Here is a 25,454-nt window from a genome sequence, read left to right as displayed (position 1 = left end):
TTTACGTTCTAAATGTCGTTTTATGTATAAAACTGACTATTTCGTTAATTAATGACCTAGGTAACTTAATCTTAATCCTGAGCTAACTATGAACTCTTGTTAACTCGAAATTATTCTTAAATCTGCATAGGTGAGGGCAGCTCAATATCACTGGCCCAATAAGCCTCCCATTTCAGGGGTAAGATCGGGTGGATAGCTAGGAACATAGGGTGCAAGATGGAATTCACTCCTATCCATTATAGGTATAGTAGGTAGATTGTTCCCTTTAGTTCTGAATCCAGGTCTTGAACAAGGGGCCCCACTCTCTCCTTGGCCCGAGAGGGATTCGGTTTATAGGTTGGACCTCAAAACCAATTGTTCATTAGAGGATCAGTGAAACTTAAGGAACAAAATGTAGTCTTAGGGGTAAAACGGTTTTTATGACCCAGCCGAGATTACGAACAACCTGTGAAGGATTAACTTACTCATCATGGTTATATCATATGGACACAAATATATCTATAGTGAGGGGAATGCAACTACGGGACTTTAGTGGAATGACCCCTTAGTTAACAAATGTTGATTAGCTCCGTCTAAAGAGTTTAGCTAGTTAATCTTACATCATTGGAGCCCATGATCTATAGGTCCATTAGGTTCCCCTACTAGCTCATATGGGATAAACATAGAACAGTATGATAGAATAATTTGAATTGTTCGAATTAGGTAGAGAGAGAAACCGACAAGTATATGTGATATAGTGGTCGGGTTTTTTTTTAGCTTAGAGATACAAGTTTAATATTTAAATGTGATTTAAATATCAAGAATATGAATACGTTCATATTCGGAAGCTCGAAAATGATGGAAATGGTCAAAGTTGTAAAAAGTCAAAGAGTTGACTTTTGACTTCGAAAAGTCAAAACTTTAACCGACTTTATATTCAAATGTGATTTAAATTTTGAGAAAATGAATGTGGATTAATGCTCGGGAGGTCAAAATTAGTCAACACGGAAAAAATCATAAAAAGTCAAAATGTTGACTTTTTGGTCAAAGTTTGACTTTGACCAAATGACTATTTTTCCCTTTGACTATAGTTAGTGGAAAAATTCAAACTTTTGTTGAATAATTCCACTAACAAAATAGTGGGCTAGGTGTTGGCTTATAGTGGAGACTTTAAACCCACTAAGTGAGTGGATTTTAAGTGTTATTTTTTTGTGAAGTTTTTTCATGCAATTGTTGCATGCCTTTTTCCTATAAATTGGGCTCTTCAATTTAGTTAAAAGACTATTGCCATTTTGAAAATTAGTTTTCTGATATTTGGACCGGAAAATTACAACTTGGTGAACAAAAAAGGAAACACCCAAACCTACTCAAAATTTCATTCCTTATTTTCATCACTTTTCTCTCTCTCAGTTCTCTTCATCCACAGGGTCCCACAACTCGGTTCTGAGTCCAAAGGATAGTAAGTCAACTCTAGTGGTGGTCCAAAAGAGTTCAGATCGAGATTCAATGAGGAGAAGCGGCTTTCGGGAGCTTCAAAGGTAGCATCTCTACACTTTTAATTCACTGCTTTTCCTTCAATTGCATGCTATTTTCCTTTAATTTAGAAGCAATTAGGGTGTAATTAGGTCCCAATTTCACTGTGTATGTCTCGTATTCCATCAATGCGTGTGCATAGGTATGCGCTGATGGTGTTGGTGCAAGACACGTGAAGCATGCGCTTTTCGATGACTTATGTGCTGAGGTTGGCGTGTGTGCTGACTAGATGGGAGCAAGTGGTTCTGAGGTGTGTGCCCAAATGGTGATGCGGTGTGGTTGAGCCATGCGTTTGTTAAGGCTATGCAATACTCAAAGCAAGGCCACGACAAAAGGAAGTCAAGCATTGATCAAGAGGGCATGCGGCCAAAGAGGTAGCATGCGATGGTGAAGATTGTTAGCCTTATGTTGATGGGTGCCATTGATAAGAGCCTTGCGTTGGTAATTTAAGAAAGGCAATCAGCTTAATTACCGTCTAAGGTAGCCAACTATCATGATCAGATGGATTAAACTCACTTAAAAGATGAGGTGGCAGTTTAATTGTTAAAGGATAGCATGGAGACTTTAGTATAAAAAGGAAGGGTGACTTCATATGAACGTTTTGAGCAATCTACTTGTGATATTGAGGTGATTCTAAAGTTCTGAAAACTTAATGAGTCTAGTTGATAAGGTAGAGCTATTGGAAGGAAACTCCAAAGGAAGCGAGCTGAAAATTGAAGAATTTGTAGGAAGGATAAATTCTCGATTAAATTTGGGTCAGTGTTGAAGATTTGAATTTTTTGGCCAAGCACAAGAAATTCTGAGCTCAAATTTTAAGGTAAGTATGGTAAGACAATTTTGAACAAGTTTGTAGAAGAAAATTTTCTGAGAAAAGGGCTGAAAAATAAGTTATTTGAATTATAAATTGAATTTGGAAATCTTGAACAAGCAGGTATCTACTTGAGATAAACAAGCAGGTAGCTCATTGGTTGACGCATGTGCAAGGGCAGAAGTGGGCGCTAGCGTGCGTTGAGCTAAGCATGGGGGTTGTATATGTGAGCGTGGAAGGCTTGAATGTATAAGGCCATAGTTGTGTGATGATGTGTGGCTGTTGGAGCGCCTAGCCATGCAATGAGTGCATGTGTGGTGTGCGACTGCCGCATAGCCAAAATTTAAAACCTAAAGAAATTTCTAAGTGTTCAACGCAGTAGGGTAGGCGTTGAAAGGTAAGACCAATGTGTTAAGAAAAAATGTGAGTTTAATTTTGAAAGTTAGTCTTAAAAGGGAGACCATTGTTAGTAACTAAAGTATGTTGTTATGTCCATTGGGTTGAGACCAATAGGAGAAGCTTACCAACTTTAGGAGGATTGCCCAAAGCCGAGAGTGACTATAAATGTTTTCTAAATGTTTTTGTAAATTCATGTTTTAGTTGAAAGTTTATTCTCATGCTAGCTTACTCTAAAGCAAGTTTTCCAAGCAAACCAAGTTTAGAAAAGATGGTTAACGCATGCTAGTTTTAAAAGAAAGTTTCTAAAACATGTTTAAAGTAACGATGTACCTAGATATATGAAGCATGCGTTAGAAGTTATGTTTTATGATACCATGTTTTCAATAAGCTTGTTCAATGGAAATACTTACTTAAAAGTTGTATTGAACTTGATACTGAAGTACTTAGAGAAGATATCTGAGTAGTAGTACCCAGTTTCAGTAATGAATCTTGACACTGAAGTTATGGTAAGGTGGACAGGATCTAGCTTAGCTCTACGTGCACGTATGACTAGTGATGTAGGTGGGATTAAACAAAAGGGTTCATTCCCAACATTAGTTGTAAGGTGATTGAGCAAACGGGTACTCACCCCAACCCAGGCTTATGTTTGAGGAATTGAGCAAAAGGGTTCTCTCTTAAACAAGGATATCCGACATTGAGAGATCGAGCAAAAGGGTTCTCTCTTAACTAGGAATCAGTTCAACTATGTTTTCATATACGATGGGCTTAAAGTTTTATGTCATGTTTGCTTGGCAAGTTCCTAGTTTTCAGTATTCAGTTTTCTAGCTTTCTATTTAAGCATGAGATTTATGTTTTTATTAAGTCATTCACTAGGCTAGTAGCTCACCTAGTTTTTAAATTTTTTTCCTTTCTAGGTAGCAGTCATCTCCCCAGAAGATAGCTGCATTTCAATTTAAACTGTGACTAGTTTATTTTCAAGTATTTTGATTTATTATATATATGATACTATAGTATGAATGATTGGTGTGAAACTTTGGCATGATTTGTTTTATTGATCAATTTTCAATGTGGATTCTCTTTACTGTTTTATATGTGATTCTCATAATGTTGATTTGTTTCATTAAAAATCATCTTTTAGCTGAAATTTATAAGTGCGTTCGTAAAAACTTTGATGAAAGAATTTGAGGTGAATTGTTTTCTTCTGAATATTGTGGTTTTTGGAAAATGGATTTCAAACCACTAGATTATGTACTTGAGAAATGTCAGTGTGCCTCGTGTACATCTGACGGAAAACGTCGACATATGCACACACACGGCGGGATATTTTGACGCTAAGTATGTATATACCAGTAGGGTAATTGGTATAGAGTTTGGTTGGTTTTCTGGATTGGATAAGGATTATGTACATTTTATCTCTAAATATATTTAATGAAACTATGATCATGTCATTTATAAATTTTGTATGTCTCAAGAATTATTGGTTTCTTTGATACGCTTTTAAGGGTTTTATGATGATGATTATGATTTGGAACTTATTTGAATGTTTTAATATTTTGCTATTGGTTTGAGATTGATTTAAATTATTTATATAATTGTTTTAAAAAAGAAACCCTATGTTTATATTAAAATACAACTCATCGGGCTTCCCAACTCATTTTTTTCTTTTCTTTTTTTCCTTTTAGTTAGCGAAAGAGTTCTCTGTGCCTAACCTATTGAAGCATTGTCTGCCACTTCATCGCTCTTCTTATTTAGTTTGAGTTCTTTAAAATTCTATATTTGTATAATTCTTGATTGGTTTATAACATGTAAACAAGCATATAGACTAGAGAGATGGGTAGTTTATGATTGTATAGCTGTATGTTGGTATATAAAAATTTATCAGGTTACTCAGGGACAGGTGGATAGTCACAAAAAGGGTTGGCATTTACTGTCTACACATCTCTTCCTAGGCTAAAGAGGTAATCTAGGAGGGAGTGTGACAGGTAAACTATTCAAGCGTCCTAATTATCAATTAAAGCTAAAGCCATAATTAATCTAAATGCTTTAGTCTTAGTGGGTTTGAAAATGTCCATCTAGAACTAAAACAATTGCAATAAGACCTAGAGTTCTATTATGTGATTAAGTAATTAGGTAGCCTAATTAATTAATTAATCCTTGAGCCTAGATTGAACATGTGTTTTGAAGCCTATTGAAAGATTATATTCCTTAACATACATTGATTCAACCATTTGCTATTTGAGAGAGAGAGTAAAGCTAGACGAATAAGTAGAAACATACAAGCGAATCCATTAGCTAAGACATACGTTCATGGAAGGAGGGTCAATCCACACACAAACATATATCTAGATTAAACAAGATTCAAGGAAGTAAATCAAAAGCATTCATTCAATTAAAAATCTCACAAAAATTACTTGGGGTCCTTGCTCCAAAAAAGTAGAAGAAACAACTAACCTTTGATCTCCATATAGATGCAAAAATAAAGTCATCCAAATTTAGACAACCTAGAAATAAATTTCCAAAGCTAAGAGATAGAGAAAGAAAAGAAAATCGATTGGCGGCTGCTTCCCTTGCTTCTCCATCGTGATACACCCTAAAATTCAACAAGGGATATTTATAAACTTTGTCAGAGCGTCACGACGCTCGAAGAATTTTGTCGCAACGCCTAGGAATGTTGCGATGTTGAAGGGTAATCCACGCACGCGTCTGGTGGATAGTGTTGTGGCACCACCGGGCAGTGCTTGCTTGATGTGGTGCTACTAGATTTAACGTTGCTTCATCATGCCTTCTATGTCTGATTCTCTTCGTTTCACTTTCCGATCTTTGCTAAATGCTCTATTTTGACCCATTTTGCATTTTGAAATGTCCCGAAGCTTCATTTGCTCAATTTCCTATCTAAGAACTCAATAAAATGTTCAAAACATATGAACTAATAGGATCTAGGTTGAGTAAAATAGCTATATTAGGAGCTATAAGTATACCTTTTCAAATTGTATTTAATTAGGAATTACAAATTAAAAGTTAAATTAAATTCATTTCTAGTTTAATTTATGTTAATTTAATAGTATACATTATTTTTTATTAATTAGTAATTGTTACTTTAAAATAATAAATAATTAAAAATTAAAATCATAATCAAAACAAGAAAAAATGGTAAAGTTATATACATGATTATGGACTATAAATTATAATTAAATTCTAAAATTGTCAATGGTCATTGCAATTTCCATTTTTTAGGTTAGTCCCTTTTGCTATGTTTTCATATTATTTTAATAATATAATATAGTTTAATTATTAATGGTTAATATTATAAGAATAGTTAATTACGTAAAATTAAATTTAAATTTAAATTTATTATTTTCTACCTTGGGTTGTTTCCAAATATAACAAGATGGGACAACTTATTTAGAAATATAGCAAAATAACATCATCTTATCATCTTATTGAACATTGATATACATCACAGTAGACATCTATCCGTATCTATAATTAGATATCAATGTCTATCATTACTAGTAAATAATGGCATTTTACTAAATTTGAAAATATTTTCAATAATTTTACCATTCAAAATAATTACCTTAATTTCTATAGGTATAATTATATAATTAATACATATTTTAAACTTAATTAGTAATAATTAACCTAAAATAATAAATATTTTTACCTCTCAACTTTTAAAGATGACATGTTTGGAAAACAAAATCCTCCCATTCATGAATTAAAGTTGTATTATTAAAGTCTTGTTTGATATCTATTGGATATTTGTTTTTAGTTTTTCAAAATGAAGCTTATGAAAACCACTCATTTCATCTCTAAATTTCTTGCTTTACTACCATCTTTCTAATCATTTTTCAAAAACCAATTCAAGTTCTGATTTTTTTTTTAAAGGAAGTTTTTAAAAACTGATTTTGTTTTTGAAATTTAGCTAAGAATTCAACTTTTTAACTCAAGAAAGATGAAAATCAATAATAGATGAAATAAACTTAATTTTAAAAATTAAAAAACAAAAACCAAAAGAATCAAATAGTTCCACACTTTTTTTGTGATAGAGTTATCATTCTAAATTTTACAAGACGTAGTATGAATTTCAAAAAAAAAAAAATGACTATTATTAATGTACTCATAATAGAAGTTATGATAAGCACTTCTTATTAATGTACTCATAATAGAAGTTATGATCAAGGCCAAGCAAATACATCTTCATAAAGAAGAGATTCAGAACCTGCCTTGAAATTAAACACACACCATATCTGAATAACTAACGATTATCGATCGTGAAAACACAGCCAAAAACAAAGCTTCTCATAAAAATACTACATTGGAAATCTAAGGAAATTTTGATCACTGAGCACTCAGAACTTCAATTTCAAAGACCAAGACTGAATTCGGTTGAATGCCCCATGCAGGGAACCCACTAGAGCCATAGGCATAGTCTGGGGAGCACTGGACAATGATTCAACAAAAGAAAATGTGTTCAGATAAAATCATGTTGAAATAATAGTATTACTCTATAGCCTAAGCAGATGCCTGCAACTCATTGCTTTCAATGAGAAGATGAAAAGTTCTAGGAAGCACAAAACCCAGAACCAAAATATTTGCTGCAGGAAATATATATCACATAAATGCCAGCATTAATCAAGAGAATCAAGACAGAATATAAAGCTTAAAATACACAGCCACAATGCTACACGGTGGACACAACTCCGATAGAGTTTGTAAGAAAATAGTATACTTCCAATAAGGGCCTTTTTCATTACGTATTGTATCAGAGATTCGGGATCAAGTACGAAAATGGCTACTGCAAAATTAAGTTGGAATTGCATGCTTGATTTTGGGAGTTTTAGTGGACTGAACATTAAGACCTCGTTTCGTAACCATTTAGTTATTGGTTTTTGGTTTTTGAAAATTAAGCCTATAAGTACTTCCTATAAATTACTTGATTAATTATCTACTTTTTACCAATGTTTTCAAAAACCAAGCCAAATTTTAAAAACTAAAAAAAAGTAGTTTTTAAAACCTTCGTTTTATTTCTGAAATTTGGCTGCTAAGAATTCAACTAAGTAAGAAAGGTGCAAAAGATTAAAAGAAGTTGAGAGGAAATAGACTTAACTTTCAAAAACCAAAAACTAAAAACGAAATGATTACCCGCAGGGTCTAAATTATCCATTACAAGAGAAGTACATATAGCTACATCTAAAGTTCAGAAGTGGACATTTTAAAACCATTATGACTACACCAAGTTGATCAAGCCTCAAGTAGAAACTTTTCGGCCAATTAATACAGAAGTTGAAACATATCACAGTGGCTGGAGCAGAACTATATGCAACACAATGTAATAATCAAAAGAGGAGTGTAATGCATGTTTAAGCTGATAAAGAAATTATTAAAATAGTGATTACGAACCATAGGTTGTTTTAAAAGCTATACCATTTAGAGAGCAAGGAAATAGAACTGAATATTTTACCCGAAGACGAGCAACTTCTCCCACTTGCATGCCAAGCACACCTTCATCCCAACCTACAAAATTCAATCAAAGAGACAAATCAAATTTATATTAAAAAAAATATCCAAATAGCCAACAAATCTTTATTAGCCAAGAACATCAAATTCATCGAGTGTTTTAGTGGACAAATAACATTTCCAAGCAGCAGAAAATTTTAACACAATTTTCTAAACATCCCTGTACAGAAGTAGATATATTCAGGTACGGCAGAAGTCTAAAGGTTTTCTTTTGCATCCATTAAGCTTTAATGTTTGTAACATGAAACATAAATCAAATGTTGGATAAAACAGTTAAACCAACTTGTACAGACTGTCTTGCTGAGCCATATAAAGCCACAAGTACATATATTCATGATAAAAACAGAACAAAATAAACAAATGAACGCCAATATGGCAATGGAGAAAGAATATACTTGAAAGGAAAGTTAAAATTTTTGTTACACCAATGCAATAAAGAGGCCTAGAACCGAACACATAAAGCACACCATTTCTCACTATTGATCAACTCTTATACTGGCCCTGAACGTTCATTACTTTATTATTCCATGCTTAATCTTTAAAAGGCTCGATTTACTTCTCAGTTCTAAGTTTGTCATCCTCACTATTGAAATTGTTACATAACTTACTTCCAACAATGGTGTTGCAGGTGGTGAAGTGTCCATACAAAAAAACCTATATTCTTTTTGCAGATAAGACTAAAAGTGACCTAGCATCCACAATTTTGTGAACATAGTTCTTGCAACAATAGACCACCCAGATCAATCTTAATTTTCATTGAATAAACCATCCTAAAAAAAAATCTGTCACAAATGTATATATCATTTTTCAACTTTGTCCCTGTGTGTGTGTGTGTGTTGGGGGGCGGGGGTCGAAAATTTGACCCAAAAAAAAAAATCAAAGTTGAAGGAGCAAAAAGTTGAAATAGTTCAAAAACTAAAATAAGTGTTTGACTAATGATTAAATCCAAGAGTATTCTATTTTCTTAAGCAACTCCTAAGAGAAATATACAGGACAAGTACCTTTTATAACTGAGCCTTGACCAATTTTAAATGAGAAAGGCTTCTGTCCAGGGTCCTTTGTGCTAGATAAGAGAAAATTATACATCAATAAACAGATTGGACATGGACATTTGATGCAACGTGACAAGAAAAGAACCTACCTCCAAAATTTCTCAGATAGGTTGCCATTTTTTCCTGCAGAAGAAATTCAACAGCGAGGGAAATAAAGGAAAATGAGTTGGGTAAGAGCATGGTGAGGAAACAACAACATATGTGATCACTTAGTTATGTCCTTCCAAAACACAGAGCGCAACATTAAAGAAAAGGAGAAAAGTGATTTCCCTTCAATATCAAAGTCCTCCATAACCACATCGACATTCAGTACTTTAAATGCAAAACTGTAAAAGTAGCTATAATATACATACAAGATCAATGACTAAACACTTCACTTGAGTTCAAGGATGGAGCATGGTTTAATACTTCATGGTCTTTTAAGAAATTAAATGCACAAAGAGATACACATCTTGATGAGCCATATGAGTACAGAAAGAGAGCAACCCATCACTCAGAATTCAATGTCATGACTTATCATTTCAATAATATTTAACAAAAGAAAATCGTAAAAATAAAAAACACTAGACTAGACAGACTCAATTGAGGAAGCTATTAAATAAATAATGAAAGAAAAAAGCAAAGAAATGGCAATCTGATTCAAAGTCTGAAGTAAAATGAAACAAGATTACAGTCCCAAACATTGTTTCACATGCATTTTTATGACAACCAAAGAGATTGAACACGTTAAGATTAGGGTTTTGTTGAAGAGAGATATGGGTAAAGGAAGGAAACAGACCGAAGCCAGTGCAGTGAACAGTGACCAACTGTCCGGCGGTGGGTTTGGGACCGGTTCCAGATCTGAGCACCTCCTTCTCTACTCCCATTGTTCTTTTGTCTTTCGAAGCTCTCACTCTGCTTTGTTGGGTCAAGGGGACTTTGGGTTCAAGTACCCTCACAATTTTATTTTATTTTTGGTTAATGTTGGGAAATCGACCAAAATAACCTTGAGTGTATATTTTTGACCTATTTTTGTAAAATAAGTTATTTTTACCCCTCGATTATGAGAATGATGTAAGCATAGAAAATATTCATATACAATTACTCTTATGACTCTTATTAAATTTTCACTTTCAATTTCAACAACCAACCTATCAAATTAATTCATAAAAAAGTCTCTACCTAAAAAATTTTATTCACAAAAAATTATTTTATCCAAAATTAATTAAAAAAAAAATTCACATTCCAACACAAAAAATTCTCCACCAAATCTAATTTGTTTACAATCCCACAAAAAGTTCTCTTCACCAAATTATTTCCAGAATGAAAAGTCTTTCGTCAAGCCTAAAACTTGTATTTCATGAAGTTGTAATTTTGTACACTTCGTAAGAAAGTATGTATTTCATTTTGTATGTATTCAATAGTTCGATAATTTCTGAAAAATTTGACAAAAATAAATGACTTTTTTGGAGTTTGATTTATACTTGCTTTATTGAATGTTCTTTTTTTTTATAATGCACTGCATTTGATATTTATATTAAAAAAAACATAAAAATAGTAATTTTTTTTTAAGATACTCGGTTGGGCTTCACCGAATATTCATCGAAGCTTCCCATTTTGAGGTTCAATTACTAAGCGATCGTTTAGTTTCAGATGTTATACGATGTGAAGAAAAGTTAGACGATCGTATAGCAATGGGCGCTGGTCGTTGTGATGTTGAACGTTAAACGATCATGTACCTGTGGGAGCTAAGCGATGCGTTTAAATGCTATACGATAGCACTACACGATCGTTTAGCTTTGACATAGGAACTAAACGATAAGTTGGATTTGCTAAACGATGGCACTACACGATCGTTTAGCTACGACGCGCGCTAAGCGATGTGATGAAGTGCTATGTGATAGCGTTGAGCGATAGTTTAGATGCAGAGACAAGCGATCGTGGTATGGGAACTAAACGATACGTTGGATTTGTTAAACGATGGCACTACACGATCGTTTAGCTACAAAGCGCGCTAAGCAATGGTATGAAGTGCTACACGATAACACTGAGCGATCGTTTAGATGCAAAGCTAAGCGATCGTATAGATGAATTGCTAAGCGACGCGATAATGTTCTATACGATCAAGCTAAGCAACCAGTTTTCTCAAGGTCCAATCTGGTTCAACCTCAAAGGGTTTTTGGAGTGGTTTATGTCGCTTATTAAATTCCCACGTTCAATTTCAACCACCAACCTACCAAATTAATTCATATTCTCCACCTAAAATTAATTTATCCAAAAACCATTAACCAAAAACTTTTCTCACAAAAAATTCAAAATTTCTCCACCAAATTTTTCTTTACAACCCCACAAAAACTTCTCTTCATCAAATTGTTTCTAGAACGAAATTTGCCAAGTCTAAAACTTGTATTTCACAAAACTGTAATTTTGTACACTACGTCATAAGAAGGTATGTATTTCATTTTTGTATGTATTCTCAATAGTTCACTAATTACTGGAAAAATTGACAATGCTCTGCAATTGATATTTATTTATAAATTTTGGAGGTTGATTTTTGGAGTTTGAGTTATGGTTGCTTTGTTAATTGTATATATATATATATATTGTTAATAATGCCTTGCATTTGATATTTATTTTTAAATTTATAAAAAAAATATTTAAAAAATATTTTATTTTTTTTATCCCCCGCCAGGCTTCACCGGGTAGGAAGCAAAAGGGTTCAAATTATTCGTTCGGACTTCACCAGGAGCAAAATAAATGTTCGAATAAGTTAGATTCCCGAACCTGCTTCATCGGGTTAGCCGATAAGGCTTCACCGGGCCGGTCGGGCACACACAAAAGAATATGATTCTATTTTTTTGGCCCGATGGTGGACCCATCCGGGTGGACCACCAAGCCAAAAAACATAATCATGTTTTTTTTTTTAGTTTTTTTATTTTGATTTTTGTTTAATTGCATTATATTAATACATATTTTATATAAAATGTAAGAAAATGCCTCTTGTTTGGATTTGTTTCGGTGGCATTTGGAACGAAAGAGGAAAAGATTACAATGGAGGAGAGTTGTGGGGGCTTGACATTGAGTTGGACACAACCTATAATGAATTCCTGACCAAAGTTTATAGGATAAGTGGTATAATGTCGGATGAGTATAATCTTGTTATAAGATGTATACTTCAATTGAGATCCAAAGCCCCTACATTTGTAATTCGAAATGATGAAGATCTACACACATTTCTTACATGGGAAGAGGTCTCAGTAATACCTCTTCACGTATCCACACTTCCAAAGTATTCAACAAACCAAGGATTTCATCCAAAAAATTCATATGTCCGACAAACTGAAGAAATCCCTTCAACATCTAGGCTAGTATAGTGGAAGATGGAGTCAAATAGTAAATTTTCTCCCACACATTTTAACCCATCACTTACTTCATCGCCTAGTAATTTGGCGACTCACAACTTAGGGGATGATGTAGACCAAGGTCAGTATTTAAATGATTGGTCTTGGAAGGAGAAGGACGATGAAGAGGAACCCAAGATTAACACCCACCAAATACCTCATGCAGAAGAACGAACAATCGAAGACTACGGAGGCTCGCCATATGCAACGGGTCGTGACTTGTCACATCCTTCTAGTAGCACATCACCATGTCAAGTCAGTCTTATTCTCCTGAATATGTGCAAGTTGATGACATATTTATATCTAAGAAGGATTTAAAGATGTGGTTATCTGTGCTAGCAATTAGAGGCAACTTTCAGTTTGGGGTGAAGAAAAAGACCACAACATTATACAAAGTTATATTCTTAGTTGAAGTATAACATCCTGCATTTTTTTTTATTTAATTTAATAATAATGTAATTTTCAGTAACTTTATTCGTTGGAAATTCAGTAATTGTTCTTAGTTGGAGGGCATGTTTAAAATTTTGGATTTGAAGTATAAGTGCGAGAATTTAAGTGTTGGCGTGAAAATTATTCAAAATTATTCAATTTTGAAATTCAAGTTGAAAATTAATGGCAGGAATTAATTTTGTTTGGAAAAGGAAAGGAATTAAATAGTATAAAGTAGAATAAGGAAATGATTTAATTATAATTATACTATTTTCCTTTTTATTATTATTATTATTATTATTTAAAATAAAAAGAAAACCCCATTATTATTATTATTATTATTTATAATTTGGTTTGTGGGCACGCTTTGATTATTGAATTAAGTTTGACTTAACCCCTGTATATTTAAGGTTTCAAGTTGTTGTCCATTGGGATTTAAAATCTTTTAGAAGGAGATTTTGGAGTGGTTGTTGATCAAGTTCTTTGGGTAAGCTTTTGGGTATTGTGGTTTTGAATATGAGGTGTCGTAATTATTATTGGACTGAAATTTAATGGTTGTATTCGTATGTTAGGGTCATTACTTCAAACCGCGATCATCGTTTGGTTGTCGGAGTTTATCTGTGAAATTTCGATTAAGGTAAGTAATCTTACTACTGGAGCTGCCCACGGGCCAGACTTTAGATGTATGCTAGCATGATGGGTGTACGTTATGGTAAATGCTAGCATGATGAATGATAGTATGATCTGAACAAAGTATGTTCTGGCACGAGATCTGAATTGTTTAAATGTACACATCGATACATGAATGTTAACATGAATGTTAACATGAGGTGGTATGTATTTCCATATGATTGTATTTGATCTGATGATGTTGAGGCATACATGTATGTTGTAGAACTATGTTAATGTATACTTGAATGTTGTAGAACCTGATGTTGAGGTATATGTGCATGTGGTAGAGCCATGGTATCGAGGATTATATGTATGTCATAGATTCATACGGTGGTGATTTTGATGTTGAGATCGTGTGATTGTCCTTAATGATTAGTTAGATGCCCCTTTAGATTTTGGATTTCCTTCGGGACACACCAGTTTGTGTTTCCTTCGGGATTCACCAGTTTGTGTTTCATTCGAGATTCACAAGTTTGTGTCTCCTTCGAGATTCACCAGTTTGTGTCTCCTTCAAGATTCACCAATTTGTGTCTCCTTCGGGATTTACCAGAGGTAGGGGGCATGCTTAACTACAGTAGCATAGAACTCAGTCTCCTTCTTGTTCATGTGTGTATGTGCCATAGGTAGGTATCTAAACGACATAGATGCCCAACCTGACCGCAGTAGTGGGGTTACTTACTGAGTATTTTATACTCATCCTTTCTCATGTTGTGGTTTCAGGTAAGGGTAAAGATGCACCAGCGATGGACAAGCAGAATCTGTGATCGAGCCACTGGGACCATTTTTTACGCTTCCGCGTAAAGAGATTTAAAGTTCTTTTCATTTTTCCCTTAATGTTAGTTTTGATGTTCGAACTTGCTAATGAGAATTATTTTTCATGTTTATTTACTAACCTTTACGATTTATGGGTACCCAAATTTTGTTTTCGATGTTTGCATCTAATAAAGGGCCTTTTAACTTCCTTATCTAGCATTTATTTCAACATAAAGAAGTGTCATTTTAAGTGCCATGCATGGATGTATTTTAGTAACGGCCTAACTTAAGTCCTAGAGGGTCGGGTCGTTATAGTTGGTATCAGACCCCATGTTTTGGATTCTGTAGACTGACTTATTATGTGAGTCTAGATAGTCCCTATGGCCCAGTAACAGATTCCTCGTCATCGCCAAGTATGTTCTACTAACGAAATTTTCAATGCATACATGAGAACAATAACGTAGTGTTTTAAATGCATGATGTCTGAGAAAGACCCAGGAATAGTTAGTTAACGTATGAATTTATGACAGGACATGGCACCAAAACCTAGAACAAGAAAGACAGTTAGAGAAGAAGAGCAAGCAGAGAGAGTTGAGAGTAGCCAGAATGCTCCGACAGCTCCAAACCCTCCTGTGACCCAAGTTGATGAAAAGGCGATGGAGGCCAGAATTAGTGAAGTTGTTGCAACCGCCCTAATGAGAAAGCTGCAGGAATTGATCCGTAGCACGATGGCAGAGAACCCTGCCCAGACCTAGGCTCAGGAGGAGCTGGTGCCACCCGAGCCATTACGACAGACCCGACTGCAGGACAGAGACGTCAAGGTCTGTCACTTGAGGCCAAACACCTGAGGGATTTCTGGAAGTATGACCCCCACCCCTTTGATGGATTGTTGGGGGACCCCATCAATGCAGATATGTGGTTGTCATCTATTGTGACAATATTTCATTTTATAAGGTGCCTAGAAGAGCACAAGCTTCAATGGCGGTCTTCATGCTGACTGGTAATGCGGAATCTGGTGGCGTTCAACAGAAAAGATGATTGATACTAATGGTGAACTTGCAACTTGGGAGCCGTTCAAGGAATGCTTTTATAAGAAGTACTTCTCGACTAACACCCGATACAATAAACAGGTAGAATTCTTGAACTTGTGGCAGGGGGTTATGTCAGTGGAGGAATACGAGCAAGAATTCAATAAGCTGTATCGTTTTGCTCCTGAACTAGTAGCCACCGAGGCATCAAGGACTAAGAGCTTTATCCAAGGCCTGAGGAGCGAACTGTGGGGGATGGTGCATGCCTTGGATCTCAAGACATATTTGCGGCACTACGGGCCACCTTGAGGATTGATGTCGACTCCCAGATGGGAGAGGAATACAAGAGGTCGCTCGAGATTGGGATCTCCGTAGGGCAGAAAAAGAAGGCCGAACACAGGGCTCCTGAACATCAGCAGAGAAGCCAGGACACAGCAAATGCTCCACGTTAGTGGGGACAGCAGGGTTCCCAAGCTGTAACTGGCAGGAAGGACAGACCGATATGGACCACTTGTGGTAAGCAACACTGGGGACGTTGTCTAGCCAGCTCTACGATTTGTTTCCGATGTGGTCAGAAAGGGCATATTTCAGATAGATGCCCGAGGAGGAATGCGCCTAAGCATAAGGGCCAGCCCATAAGCTCATTCCAAGGAGACCCGAAAAGGTATTTTCTACCACTCGGCGTGAGGCCGAGAAGTCAGGCACCGTGATGACAGGTACACTTCCCATTTTGGGACACCATGCTCTTGTTTTATTTGACTCTGGCTCTTCGCACTCGTTTATATCTGCTGTATTTGTGAGTCATGTCATGTTAGACTCAGAACCTTTGCCATTTTCATTGTCCATTTCCACTCCATCAGGAGAGATCATGTTAGCTACAGAAAAGATATAAGCATGTCAGATAGAGGTAGCCAATCGCGCATTAGATGTAACCCTGATAATTTTAGATATGTGCGATTTTGATGTTATATTGGGCATGGATTGGTTAGCTGCTAACCATGCCAGCATAGATTGCTCCCATAAGGAGGTCATCTTTAACCCTCCTACAGGAGCCAGTTTTAAGTTTAAAGGGGTTGGGACCATAGTCCTACCCAAAGTGATATCCACATTGAAGACCAGTAGGCTATTCGACCAAGGAGCCTGGGGCTTTATGGCCAGTGTGGTGGACACCAGAGAAAATGAAGTCACCTTGACTTCGGAGCCAGTAATGAGGGATTTTCCAGACATTTTTCCAGAAGATCTTCCCAGACTGCCCCCACTGCGGGAGATAGATTTTTCCATTGAATTGAAGCCAGGCACAACCCCTATTTTGAGGGCTCTGTACAGGATGGCCCCGGCAGAGTTGAAGGAACTGAAGGTTCAATTGCAGGAGTTATTGGACAAGGGCTTCATACGCCCTAGCGTGTCACCATGGGGTGCACCTGTTTTGTTTGTAAGAAAGAATGATGGATCTTTACGTCTGTGTATTGATTATAGGGAGCTAAACAAGGTGACCGTCAAGAACAAGTATCCCCTTCCCAGGATCGATGATTTGTTTGACCAGTTACAGAGAGCTACGGTATTCTCTAAGATTGATCTCCAGTCAGGATACCACCAGCTGAGGATAAAGAACAGTGACATACCCAAAACAGCTTTCCATTCGAGGTATGGACATTATGATTTCATAGTGATGTCATTCGGTCTAACGAATGCACCAGCAGTGTTCATAGATCTAATGAATAGGGTGTTCAAGGAATTCCTCGACACTTTTGTGATTTTTTTTATTGATGACATCTTGATTTATTCCAAGACAGAGGCCGAGCATGAAGAGCATTTGCGGAAAGTCCTAGAGACGTTGAGGGCCAATAAGCTATATGCTAAGTTTTCTAAATGTGAATTTTGGTTGAAGCAGGTGTCCTTTCTAGGGCATGTGGTATCCAAGGAAGGTGTCTGTGTGGATCCTACAAAGGTGGAGGCAATTACAGGTTAGGTTCATCCAACCACGGTCAGTGCGGTGCACAGTTTCCTGGGGTTAGCAGGCTACTACAGACGATTTGTAAAGGACTTCTCTCGCATAGCCACCCCATTAACTCAGTTGACTCGAAAGAGAGCAGCATTTGTTTGGAATGAGGCTTGTGAAAACAGTTTCCAGGACCTCAAGCAGAGGCTGGTTTCAGCTCTAGTTCTTATAGTACCGGATGGATCAGGTGGTTTCTTCATTTACAATGATGCTACCAAGAAGGGATTGGGATGCGTATTGATGCAGCGAGGGTAGATTAGTCGCTTACACTACACGTCAGCTGAAGAAGCATGAACAGAATTATCCCACACATGACTTGAAGTTAGCAGTGGTGGTTTTTGCTCTCAAGATCTGGAGACATTACTTGTATGGAGAGAAGATACAGATCTTCACCGACCACAAGAGTTTGAAGTATTTTTTTACTCAGAAAGAGTTAAACATGAGGCAAAGAAGGTGGTTGGAACTAGTAAAGGATTATGACTGCAAAATTTTGTACCACCCAGGAAAAGCAAATGTAGTGGCAGATTCTTTAAGCAGAAAGGTGGCCCATTCAGTAGCTCACATTACCAGACAGACTCACTTATGCAAGAAACTGGAGAGGGCAGAGATTGCAGTGGTTGCGGGAAAGGTCACAGCACAGTTAGCACAATTGTCGGTGCGACCAAGCCTAAGGCAGAAGATTATTGATGCACAGCAAGACGACCCTTATCTAGAAGAGAGAGTTTCGTAGAGTGGAGTTAAGCCAGGATAGCGAATTCTCAGTTTCAGCAGAAGGTGGCCTTCTTTATCAAGAACGTCTGTGCGTGCCAGCAGTTAGTGACATTAAGGATGAGTTGTTGTCAGAGGCTCATAGTTCCCTATTTTCGATTCACCCCGACAACACCAAGATGTATTAGGATCTGAAGCGTTACTACTAGTGGAATGATATGAAAAGAGAGGTTGCAGAGTTCGTCAGTAAGTGTTTGGTGTGCCAGTAGGTAAAAGCCCTGAGGCAGAACCCAGCAGGCTTGTTACAGCCATTGAATGTACCATAATGGAAGTTGAAGCATGTGTCTATGGACTTCATCGTGGGGTTGCCTCGGACAGTCAAAGGTTTCACTGTGATATGGGTCATTGTAGACAGATTTACAAAGTTAGCACATTTCATACCTAGAAATCCCACCTTTGCAGTGAATAAGTAGGCATAGATATACATGAAGAAGGTGGTAAGATTCCATGGAGTGCCCGTATCCATTGTGTCGAACAGAGACCCCCATTTCATGTCTAACTTCTAGAAAAGTCTCCAGGCAGCTTTGGGGACCTGGTTAGACTTCAGTATAGCCTTCCACCCTCAGACTGATGGGCAGATAGAGAGATTGAATCAGATACTAGAGGACATACTGTGTGCCTATGCCATAGAGTTTTCAGAAAGCTGGGATGCTCACTTGCACTTAATGGAGTTTGCTTATAATAACAGCTACCAGTCCACTATTGGGATGTCACCCTTTGAGGCCCGGTATGGGAAGAGTTGCAGGTCCCCTATGTGTTGGGATGAGGGAGGAGAGAGGAGATTGTTAAGACCTGAATTGGTACAAACCACGAATAAGGCAATACAAAAGATCACGGCTCGTATGCAAACATCCCAGAGCAGACAGAAGAGCTATGCCGATGTGAGACGTAAGGACCTAGAATTTGAGACTGGTGTGAAAGTGTTCTTAAAAGTGGCACCCATGAAAGGTATTCCGAGGTTTGGTAAGAAGGGAAAGTTCGAGATTCATTGAACCTTTCGAAGTCCTGGAACGAGTTGGCCTTGTAGCTTACCGTTTGGATTTGCCCCCAGCATTGTCTTCAGTTCATAATGTCTTCCATGTTTTGATGTTAAGGAAGTATGTGACAGACCCGTTCCATGTAGTTGACTACGAGCCCTTACAGTTGAATGAAAACTTATGCTACGAGGAGAAGCCCATAGAGATCCTCGCCAGAGAGGTAAAGACATTGCGTCGTCGGGAAATTGCTTTTGTGAAAGTTTTGTGGCAGAACCACTAGTTCAGGGAAGCCACCTGGGAGTGAGAGGATGAGATGAAGGCCCAATACCCAGAGCTTTTTCAAGAATGAACTTTCGAGGACGAAAGTTCTTTGAGGGGGGAAGAATGTAACATCCTGCATTTTTTTTATTTAATAATAATGTAATTTTCAGTAACTTTATTAGTTGGAAATTCAGTAATTATCCTTAGTTGGAGGGCATGTTTGGAATTTTGGATTTGTAGTATAAGTGCGAGAATTTATGTGTTGGCGTGAAAATTATTCAAAATTATTCAATTGTGAAATTCAAGTTGAAAATTAATGGCAGGAATTAATTTTCTTTGGAAAAGGAAAGGAATTAAATAGTATAAAGTGGAATAAGGAAATGATTTAATTATAATTATACTATTTTCATTTTATTATTATTATTATTATTATTATTATTTTAAAATAAAAAGAAAACCCCATCTTCCTCCTCATGCACGGCTTCCCCTTCCCCAGAATTTTTTTCCTCCTGCCTTCACGAGCCGAGCCCTCTCTCACTGCCCAGATCCACCGCGCCTCCCTCACTACCTCCCTTCGCCACACGTGCCAGACTCGCCGCCGACCACCGCGCCTCTTTCACTGCCTCCCTTCACTACACGAGCCAGACTCACCACACCGGCTCCACTCTAGCTTTTGACCACTGTCCATCGTGTCGATTTCGCCAAACCGGTCTGAATCGCCGTCGCCGCTCTAGCCTCTGACCGTCGTACACCGTCACTGTCTCCCAGCAGCTTGAGTCGCTGTCGCCTCTAGTCGGTTTCTCCACCGTCCATCGCCGCACTGCCTATCTTCTGTTGCGTGGGTCTTCGTCGGACTCTTAGATTTTGGTAAGATCTATTTTGTGGTTGGTTTTCTTGAAAGATTTTGTATGCCCACTAAGGTGGATTGTGGTTTGTGGGCACGCTTTGATTACTGAATTAAGTTTGACTTAACCCTTGTATCTGTAAGGTTTCAAGTTGTCGTCCATTGGGATTTAAAATCTTTTAGAAGGAGATTTTGGAGTGGTTGTTGATCAAGTTCTTTGGGTAAGATTTTGGGTATTGTGGTTTTGAATCTGAGGTGTTGCAATTATTATTGGACTGAAATTTAATGGTTGTATTCGTATGTTAGGGTCGTTACTTCAAACTGCGGTCATCATTTGGTTGTCGGAGTTTATCTGTGGAATTTCGATTAAGATAAGTAATCTTACTGCTTGAACTGCCCACAGGCCAGGCTTTAGATGTATGCTAGCATGATGAGTGTATATTATGGTAAATGTTAGCATGATGAATGATAGTATGATCTGAACCAAAGTATGTTATGGCACGAGATCTGAATTGTTTAAATGTACACATAGATACATGAATGTTAGCATGAGGTGGTATGTGTTTCCATATGATTGTATCTAATCTGATGATGTTGAGGCATACATGTATGTTGTAAAACTATGTTGTTAATGTACACTTGAATGTTGTAGAACTTGATGTTGAGGTATATGTGTATATGGTAAAGCCATGGTATCGAGGATTATATATATGTCATAGATTCATACGGTGGTGATTTTGATATTGCGATCGTGTGACTGTCCTTATTGATTAGTTAGATGCCCCTTTAGATTTTGTGTTTCCTTCGGGATTCACCAGTTTGTGTCTCCTTTGGGATTCACCAGTTTGTGTCTCCTTTGGGATTCACCAGTTTGTGTCTCCTTCGGGATTCACCAGTTCATGTCTCCTTCGGGATTCACTAGAGGTAAGGGGCATGCTTAACTACAGTAGGATAGAACTCAGTCTCCTTCTTGTTTCATGTGTGTATGTGCCATAGGTGGGTATCTAGAGGACATAGATGCCCAACCTGATCCCAGTAGTGGGGTTACTTACTGAGTATTTTGTACTCATCCTTTCTCATGTTGTGGTTTTAGGTAAGGGTAGAGATGTACCAGCGATGGACAAGCGGAATCTGTGATCGAGCCACTGGGACCAGTTTTTACGCTTCCACATAAAGAGATTTAAAGTTCATTTCATTTTTCCCTTAATGTGAGTTTTGATGTTCGAACTTGTTAGTGAGAATTGTTTTTCATGTTTATTTACTAACCTTTACAATTTATGGGTACCCAAATTTTGTTTGCGACGTTTGCATTTAATAAAGGGCTTTTGAACTTCCTTATCTATTTAGCATTAATTTCAACATAAAGGAGTGTCTTTTTAAGTGCGATGCATGCATGTATTTTAGTAACAGTCTAACTTAAGTCCTAGAGGGTCAGGTCGTTACATGAAGAATGCAAATGGAGACTTCGAGCCGTTAAATTGAAAAATTGTGAAATATTTAAGATCTCTAAGTATGACAATGTCCACATATATAGAAATGAAATATTGACTAACGATCATAGACAACCTTCTAGTTGGGTTCTTAGACATTTAATTTTGTCGAAGTTTGAAGATGTTACTCGTTCATATAGATCGAAAGACATTGTCAAGAATATAAAACAAGAGTATGGTATGAGTTTAAGTTATGACAAAACATGGAGGGCAAGGGAAGAAGCGTTAGTGCTTGTTTAGGGGTCACCAGAAGAATCGTACAAGAAGTTACTTAAATTTGGTATATCCTTACTTTTGATAATCGTCGCAAGTACTTCTAAATGCTTTTTAGGTCACGTTCCAAACTTTCCACACGACGATCAAGACGTTTGACTAGCTTAATCAATTTGCGGTACTTCTTCCATTTCTTCTGGGACTTCCCGTCATGTCTTTGTTGATTGTCACTGTCATCGACCTCCTTAGTGTTTGAAGGTCCATCAACATCGCCATCATTTGTGGGTTCTGTTTGTGCAGGTGGTGCAGGTAATGCAGGTGGTGCACGTGGAGGGATGGGTGGCTCCATAACACGATTCATAAACTAAATCTCTTCCTCAGAAGGACGAGTTCCAATGTAATCCTCACCTACAAAAAAAATTGTAATCATGAATAAATAAACTAAGAAGCTATAATCATCAAATAATTCTAACCCAAAAAAATTAAGAAGAAACATACTGCATCTGACCCAAAGACTTCGTCTCTAATCACTCCATATGGAGGAGAATGTGAGCATGACCATCTCAAAATGTGTGGTATCGCATTGTCATTCAATCTGTTTGTAATGCATCCGGATAATGATGAAATCGTTTCATTTGTCCATACCTGTATGAAATGTAAGTGTATATCAGTGGTGAACTTTTATGAATATTCATTAAATCAAACTAATTAAATTACCTGAAAAGCAAGGGGAAACCCATAAAGACTATACGTCTGTTGTTTTCCATCTGCATTGCCTTCATAAGCATGTGCTTTATCTTTCAATCCTTGTTTGAAACGTTTAATTGTATTGGCAAAAATTTTCTTGCTCCAATCCTCATTGAAAAATCTATTCAAATCGTCTATGATCGCTAAATTTTCAAAATTCATTTGCTTTTTCCTCTCTCTACCCATCATAGCAAACTCAATAAAATAAAACAATGCAATTTTCACTGCATCAAAATCGTTTTCAAACTCAAGACTTGGAAAAATAGAGTTTAACTCATATGCCTTCATGCCCTCAATATCGTTTAGATACTTAGCTCTAAGTCTAACAAAAGAATTTTCTCCCCTCACATTTCTAGTTTGATGTTTTAGTTCTGTGATAAGGTTAAAATCTACTTGGCTGGAGGATACTTTATTCCCCATAAAATTAAAACTAATAAAATCTCTCCTAGGTTCCTCTACCTCTCGAAAAAAAATATAATGAATTAGTGGTCCATTGAAGATGATGTTTGTGTCAAGGAGAGGACCAAAACATGTTTGTCTAAACATGGCTAATTGTGTCGGAGATAATTTTTTCTTAATTTTAGGGATAGCCTTTCCTATGTGGTAACAACATGAAAGGGTTGCAGGAAAATAGTCATTAGGATGAACCTTCATATCTAGTTTTATTATAACCTACATTTTTCATGAAATAGATAAATTAGAAGACAACACATCATGATCATCAATGCATACTTAAAAAAACAAAAAAAATTATATATAAATATAAATTACAAAAATGGCCCAGCCCATATACGATCGGGTATGGCGCCGGGCAAAAAAACAGAATACCCCTACCCGGTCCAATACCGTGCCGGGCCAAATTCCCGAAACATCCTCTACACGGCCAACCCCCCTCTACCCGGTTCCCCTCCCCTTACACAACTATCATCTAGAGTTTGCTGAAGCTAAACGATCACTTAGTACTAAACGATACGTTGGATTTTCTAAACGATGGCACTACACGATCGTTTAGCTACTACGCACGCTAAACGATACGATGAAGTGCTAAGCGATCATTTAGATACAGAGCTAAACGATCGTGTAGTGCCATCATTTAAAAAATCCAACGTATCGTTTAATTCCCACGCCATGATCGCTTAACTCTACATCTAAACGATCGCTCAGCGCTATCGCGTCGCACTTCATTGCATAGCTTAGCATGTGTCGTAGCTAAACGATCATGTAGTGTCATTGTTTAGAAAATCCAACGTATCGTTTAGTTCCTACGCCAATTCCTAATACTTCCATGCATGCCCCCTCTCTACCCGGTACCCTTCCCCTACCCGGTCCAATACCCGGCCGGGACGGGACCGAGCGTCACCTACTCCTACCTGATTTTGCCCCCTTCCCCTTCGTCCTTTTCTCTCTTTCCTGCCCATACCCGATCGAAATACACATACGGCCCATCCGATCTACCATCGGGCACAATCTTTCCCAAATCTATCCCAACAAACTTACCCGTCCGGTCACATACCCGGTGACAATGGTATGAAGCCCGGCCAGGTAAGACCGATTTCTAACAACGCATTTTAGGCTCAAACTTATTCAAAAAATGTCGAACATGATGTTTTTAGGAAAAAAAAATAACATTCAACATAGATCTAACATAGATTTCAAATATTCACACAAGAACACCTAACATAAACTAACACATTGAGTGAAAAAAAAAATGAAAATTCATACCTTAGTTGAAAAATGTCGAATGATCTTTAGTGAAAAGGAGAATGACAAGGAAATGTAGAATGGGAAGTGAAATGGAGTGAGATTGAGGAATTTTGAAATGGAGAAGAGTGAAAATGGAAAAGAAAAGTGAAGGTTTGGAGGGTTTGAGTGACTTTTGAAATGTAAAAGGTATTAGGGTAATTTTCATTAATTTTCAAAATTGTGGGGTAGAAAAAATAAACTTTTTAAAAATGGTCCAAAAGTCAAAATTAAAACTTGCAAAAGATTATTTTTGTCAATTACCCTTAATGATGATTGGAATAACTAGATGTGAGAGTTTTTTTTTTGGGTTTTTTTTTTTTTTTTATCTTTCTTCTTTTTCTTTATGTCGTACAACCCTTTGGAAGATATTCCAAATTCTAATATCCCGATTAGAAATGTAAATCAAGATTAAAAGTGTAAATCTTGAAATTTAGAGAAATAATTGAAATCAAATCTTAATGGTAAGATTGTAAAGTTTTATAACTTAGATTATATTAAAATCAAATGCAAAATTCAAACACTAAAAGTACAATATTTTAAAAAGTATGGACCAAATTATTTTTTTTTCTAAAAACATATTTAAATTAACAATTTAAATAAGTAACAACATTGAGGAAAATTTGTCTTTTTAGTCCCAAGTGTGTTCGGCTCTTAAGGTTTTAAAATGTAACCTTTTATCCTTCAAATTTTTAAAAATAGATTTGTGAGTTTTTTTTTTTTTTTTTTGCCAATATATTGAATGTGGATTTTGTACGTGTTGGATTTTATGTAATAAAACTTGTAGTTTGTAAATTAATAAACATATTTTGTTTTATTTTTCGATAAAGTAGTTATTGGAATTGTAATCTTGAATCTAATA

The 25,454-nt window shown here is 36.6% G+C and overlaps 1 protein-coding gene across 2 annotated transcripts; it reads right to left on the bottom strand.

The window, feature by feature from the left end:
* Positions 1-6,851: 6,851 nt before the first annotated feature.
* Positions 6,852-10,274, bottom strand: FKBP12 (FK506-binding protein 12). 2 transcript variants are annotated; one of them, XM_039031477.2, is made up of 5 exons: positions 10,070-10,274; positions 9,381-9,414; positions 9,241-9,302; positions 8,184-8,236; positions 6,852-7,162 (listed from the first exon to the last, which is right to left on the bottom strand). In XM_039031477.2, exons 1-5 carry the CDS (start codon positions 10,155-10,157, stop codon positions 7,061-7,063), a joined length of 339 nt encoding a protein of 112 aa, XP_038887405.1. In that variant the 5' UTR covers positions 10,158-10,274; the 3' UTR covers positions 6,852-7,060. The 2 variants fall into 2 exon arrangements, with proteins under 2 accessions (XP_038887405.1, XP_090169968.1); XM_090313842.1 differs by having other exon boundaries at positions 8,147-8,236; positions 10,070-10,227.
* Positions 10,275-25,454: the final 15,180 nt, after the last annotated feature.

Source organism: Benincasa hispida, chromosome 5, assembly GCF_027475165.1.
Source record: "Benincasa hispida cultivar pf3 chromosome 5, pf3_genome.v1.1, whole genome shotgun sequence".
Classification (NCBI taxonomy): Eukaryota; Viridiplantae; Streptophyta; class Magnoliopsida; order Cucurbitales; family Cucurbitaceae; genus Benincasa; species Benincasa hispida.
Note: the sequence above shows the minus strand (reverse complement) of the source record. Positions and strands in the feature narration are given on the sequence as shown.